Source organism: Vespa crabro, chromosome 7 (assembly GCF_910589235.1).
Source record: "Vespa crabro chromosome 7, iyVesCrab1.2, whole genome shotgun sequence".
NCBI lineage: Eukaryota > Metazoa > Arthropoda > Insecta > Hymenoptera > Vespidae > Vespa > Vespa crabro.
In genome coordinates, this window is record NC_060961.1 from 1,689,837 (window position 1) to 1,695,484 (window position 5,648).

The window sequence follows — 5,648 nt, forward strand, 5'->3', positions numbered from 1 at the left end:
AATATGTAATTATTAATAAGAAATAAAATATACTATATTGTTATACATATTTTACATAAATATAAAAAGTAATTGAAAGAATAGTTTATTTAAGATGAGATAAAGTGTGTAATACTATTGTTATACAATGTGTAATGATAATAAATATTTTTTATATAAAATACTTTTTTACCACTATAATTATTTGCATATTATATATTCAAGATATATAAATATACACAAAGAATAAAGATGACGATAAAAAAAAATATATCGTCCTTTTCTTTAATTTCATTGTGTGTAACGGTTGCATATATGCATAACTATAAATACTGATAATACATGGAATTCGATATAAAGTAGGTATTAAATCAATGAATATAAAACAAATATATATATAAAGTTAATACAGAAATAAACAAAATTATATATTCTTATCACATATTTATTTATTCAGTCATTATTCTACAATGACTATATTGTATTACTTTATACTATTTATATATATATATGTATATACATATATATATATTTATTTATTTATACCTATATATATATATATATATTTATACCCATAGATATTATAGATATTCTTGACAATATCTTAAACCTAACATTTATTATGTGTTTGATAAATTAAATGCATATTGTCGAATTATTAATAAAATGAGTCAAAAATTAAGAATGGGTTGCATGAGATAAATAATAAAACTTCTCAAATACATCTTCCAATAATGATCATATTACTAATACATTGCCTGAGAGGTATGAATTAGATTATGAAATGAATAAGAAATGAATGAATTTATTCATAACTCTACTCGTGCGTAATAAACATAATTATTTTAATAATAGTAATAAATTTTAAACTTCATTCATACGTTCAATGTACTATTAAAAATTGAAGTCAAGCCACTTCTTCGTTATTTCCGCTAAGCATACGTGCGTTATGATGATAATTACGTTTTGATATATATCCACCCGTATGTTGTGTTTCATACATTTTTCTATTTTCCAAATAACGTCGATAATTATTTTCACGCTTCCTCCGTTGCTCTTCTGCTTGTTGTCTTAATTTTTCAGGATTCATATGTGTTGTTACCATATGTCTCGTCAAGGAGCTCATAAATTTATACGTGATTCCACATACATCACAAGATAAGATTTCTTCATTTGCCCCTTGCTGGTATTTTCAAGACGGTGAAAAAAAAAAAAAAAAAGAATTGTTATTTTAAAGCTGTTATTACAAGTGCTGTTTTCATAAAAAAAAAAAAATATATTGTTTCAAGCAAAATTACTTACCTGTTGATGTACCATCATATGCCTTTGTAAATTATTCAGTCTATTAAATTCTCTACCACATACTTCACAGTCAAACTTTTTATCAGGATCATGATATTTTTTGTGTAAACTTAAATCTGTCGCATGTAAAAACGTTTTCTGACACACGTCACATGTATGTGTTCTTTGATCATTGGGTAGATGTGACTGTTCATGTTTCATTAAGCTAGCTTTCTCTACAAAACGACGACCACAATAAATACAAGGAAGTGGCCGAGATTGTGAATTGTGCAGAGTTAAATGCCGACGTAATGCAGTAGAAGTAGGGAAAGTTTTATGACATTCAAGACATTGAAATGGTCGATCACCAGTATGAGTCTTTCTATGACGTGCCAAAGAATTTTGATCTGGATACCTATGTATTGTTATTAAGAAAAATAATAAATTCATTAATTTTTGCATTAACTAATAATAATATCAGTATTAGATGAAAATTCAATAAATAAAAAAGTTTACCTTTTGGGACATAAATCACAAGGAAAATTTCTTGTTGTAATATCTTCTTCTCGAGCATGCTTTAATCTATTATGTCTTAAAAGTTGAAACGATGTTTTAAAACTTTTATTGCAAATATCACATTTCATGTTATCTGTTGTAGGTATTATAACTTGTGTCCTTTTTTGTCCATGTTCATCCTCCGAAATTATTAAAGAAATTGTTACTGTATTATCTTCATTATCAAGATCTTGAATTGTAGAAGATGAAGAAACAGTATTCTGAAAGATAAGAAGGATTTCATTAAATCTTAAATTCAATAATATGTTACTTGTAAATACAATACATACCTGTTTATTCTTTGGAATAATAGCTTTAGATTCTGTTAAATCCATAGATGCTTCTTCAGAGATTCTATTATTTTGTTGCATTTGATTGTGTGATTCTTTACTATCTTGATCATCACTGTTATCAGCAATAGCATAATTTCCATCCTCTGTTAAATAAACTGGTTGCAATTCTCCATGATCATCTTTAAAATATAACTGACCATCTTCGTCCTCATGTAAAAAGATTTGATCCTATGATGTAAATCATAAAATAGAGATATTAAAAAAATATATAAATTAATTATATAATAATTTTTTTCTTTGAATTTCATTGAGCTCAACCTGAGAATTTTCTTCTTCTTGGTATTGATTAACATCATTCTCAGAATTTCTATCTTCATTTGCTGTATCCCATGTTTGTTCATTTTGCTCAATTGGAACTGCATCATACTGATATTGTTCATGTTCATTGACTGCTTGAGCAACATATAACGTTTCCATATTTTCACCTTCATAATAAATTGTTCCTTCAACTGGAATTGTATTTTCACTTAACTGTTCCATCTGAAATAATATTCAATTATCACAATAGTTCATATCTATCATTATGATTTGAATAAATTGTACAAACCTTTATGTAATGTGCATCGGTATATTTTTTTTCTTCCAACTGTTTCGTTGGTTTTCTTGAACCAAGTACAGTATATATCAAATTATTTTCAGTATTTTTAATAACTTCATGGGTGAAATTGTTATCAATATTTTTGATATTATGCATATCGTTACCATAACCTTTATTCAATTGAGATTTATCTACCTTTGTAGTGGATTCTAGAATATTCCTAATATCTGTTTTATGACTTTGTAAAGGAAAATTTTTTCCTTGGTTTCCTCCAGATCTTTCATTTTCATGTAAAAAGTTATAATTTTGTGATGATTCTGTATGTGAGTCTGACTCATGATTCATTACTTCATCTATTTCTTCTAAATGTTCAACGTCTTCATCTTGCCAATCTTCGTCCGCATCATATGTTATAACTTTATTATTAGATTTTTGTTGCTCATTATACAAAGATTTAGGAACTTTATCATTTTCTATTTTAAACATTACATTTTCTTCATCAGATATATATACCTCCTCTATTCCAGAATTTCTATCACATTGTTGATTCTGTAAATTCTCTTCAAAATTTGTATTATCAGATATTTTAATTTCTTTGACTAATTCTTCAGTTTTAGAATAATCTGGTAATAAGTCTTTTGATTCATCTATTTCTTCAATTATTTCTATAATTTCTTCTATTTCTGTCTCAGAATCATCAGTGGAATCAGGCTTAAATATAATCTCTTCTGCAACAGCATGTTTGATTAATTCAATTACATCCTTCTCATCGACAATATCCATAACTTCCAACAATCCAGGTGATATTTCCATTTCCTTTTGTATAAATGAAGGATGAAGCTGAAATTATTAAAAAAAAACATATATTGAGGTTATTTAACATATAAATATATCATTAAAAAAATGTAATTAGATTAAATGTAACTAATATCTAAACCTGTTATGATATACCATCATCTTTTAATGATAAAAAATTAATACAGTATTTGAAGTTCAATGTAAAGTGGAATACAAAGATAACATTTATTATAAATTATTATTGTTACATATACTTTTTTTGATGTTTTTTTGTTTCCATATATATGTGTGCATTATAAAAGCTTAATACTTAGGATTCTACTAAGAATCTACTTTTCGTAAAATGAATAGTAAATAAGAATTACAAAAAAAAATATTTATATATAGCATATTTATATAAATAATAAAAAAGACATCATATCAGTAATATTATTATCTGATATCTTTATTCAAAAATATACATTGTTTTTTTAAATATAACATATTAGATTAATCTATTAATTATTATTTTAATATATACATATGGCTTTTATGAATGAAAGATTAATCTGACCAAAATATCATACCAATATAAAACACAATACAGAAATATAAAAATATATATTTTCGGATATATTTTTATATTTATGTATGAAAAACGTTAAACTGAAAATTATTGAAAGACATATTATATGTTAAAACTTTATTTGTATAAAATTGAAATCCAAGTTAATATACAATTTAAAATGAAATACGCTTTATCCATTGCGATATTTAAGAAAAATTGTTCTTTGTTGGTAAATAAATGAAGATAAAATGTAAGAAGACAAGACAGAACACTTTGATAGATGTTAAGTGAAAAGTAATGATTTATTAACTCTTTATGCCTCATGTAGAAAATACGGTCATCAAATTTTCTCAGGATTGAACATTTGTTATGATTTCTATCCCTCATATTGAAAATTCAATTCTCAAGAGAGAATAATATAAAGCGGGCTAGAGAATACGCACTTGAATTTTATACACTGCAACTAATTCGTGGTTCACCTGTCGGTACGAAAATGCTAAGCATTTATCAACGGATAGCAAAATGGCCACGAAATAATAAGGATTGCTCACCGTACAAAGATGAAACCTGATGATCCTCAAATAAAAGAAGAAACACACGATCTTAGAATAATTTAAACGTTATACTAATGAATTTACTATACCTCCGATAGTTCCAAAAATATATTAATTGACAATATGAAAATGTTTTTGCTCGGTCGATACGCACCTGTCTACCCCCGCTAGAATTATTCTTCGTCGAGTAAGTGACGCCACCTTAAGGCCTACTAAAGCGAAGTTTCCATTGTTTCCACAAAACTATTAAATCCCGACAGAAATCTATAATAAGACTTAAAATAAATAAAATTCATTAGAAAAATCAAATATTTACGATTTTACAAATAATAATTTTAATGATATTTTATTAATCTTAATCTTTTTATATTTTTGATAACGATTTATCATTTATCGATATTAATGTCTGATTTACATTGGACATTTCTTAAACTTACTTAACTATCACTTATAATTAACGTATTGTTATTTATTTTTTTTATATTTCATTTTTTATATATACAAAAATTATATATTTTTTCATTTTTATAATATATTTATATTAATTCATAAGAATTGTTAGTTAATAAATGAAACGAAACGATCATTAGACAAAATTGAAGCGTCGAATCAAAATGCAGGAAAATAATGAAACAGAACGAACGGAATATATATTGATATTCATTGGTGCAAATGAAAAATTATTTTATTTAACATAAAAATTACACCATTTTATTTTTATAAATAATTGTAATAATAATGATAATAACAAAAGCAATGATAAGAAAACAATAAATTTGTCTTTTAATTTGATTACAAATCAAAATGAATATATTACGTGATTGGTAGAATTAAAATATTAAACATTTTATTAAAAATGAGATATATAGAAATTGTTTTTTTTTTTTTTTTCTATTTTGCTTTACTATTTATTGAAATTAATACTAAAGATATTTATGTGTATTAGTAATGTGAAGTCGAGGAATAATAAATAAAAAATATATATACATATATACATACATACATACACACATACATACATACGTATATATATTTTGTTAATA

At 24.8% G+C, this 5,648-nt stretch overlaps 1 protein-coding gene across 5 annotated transcripts; it reads right to left on the reverse strand.

Annotated features, from left to right (window-relative positions):
• Nucleotides 1-524: 524 nt before the first annotated feature.
• LOC124425554 (zinc finger protein 836-like) lies at nt 525-4,822 on the reverse strand. Of its 5 annotated transcripts, none has more exons than XM_046966048.1 (8): nt 4,603-4,787; nt 4,495-4,530; nt 2,716-3,546; nt 2,427-2,648; nt 2,106-2,336; nt 1,777-2,036; nt 1,282-1,675; nt 525-1,162 (listed from the first exon to the last, which is right to left on the reverse strand). In XM_046966048.1, exons 3-8 carry the CDS (start codon nt 3,517-3,519, stop codon nt 887-889), a joined length of 2,187 nt encoding a protein of 728 aa, XP_046822004.1. In that variant the 5' UTR covers nt 3,520-3,546; nt 4,495-4,530; nt 4,603-4,787; the 3' UTR covers nt 525-886. The 5 variants fall into 5 exon arrangements, with proteins under 5 accessions (XP_046822004.1, XP_046822003.1, XP_046822005.1 ...); XM_046966047.1 differs by having other exon boundaries at nt 4,362-4,530; XM_046966049.1 differs by lacking the exon at nt 4,495-4,530 and having other exon boundaries at nt 4,760-4,822.
• Nucleotides 4,823-5,648: the final 826 nt, after the last annotated feature.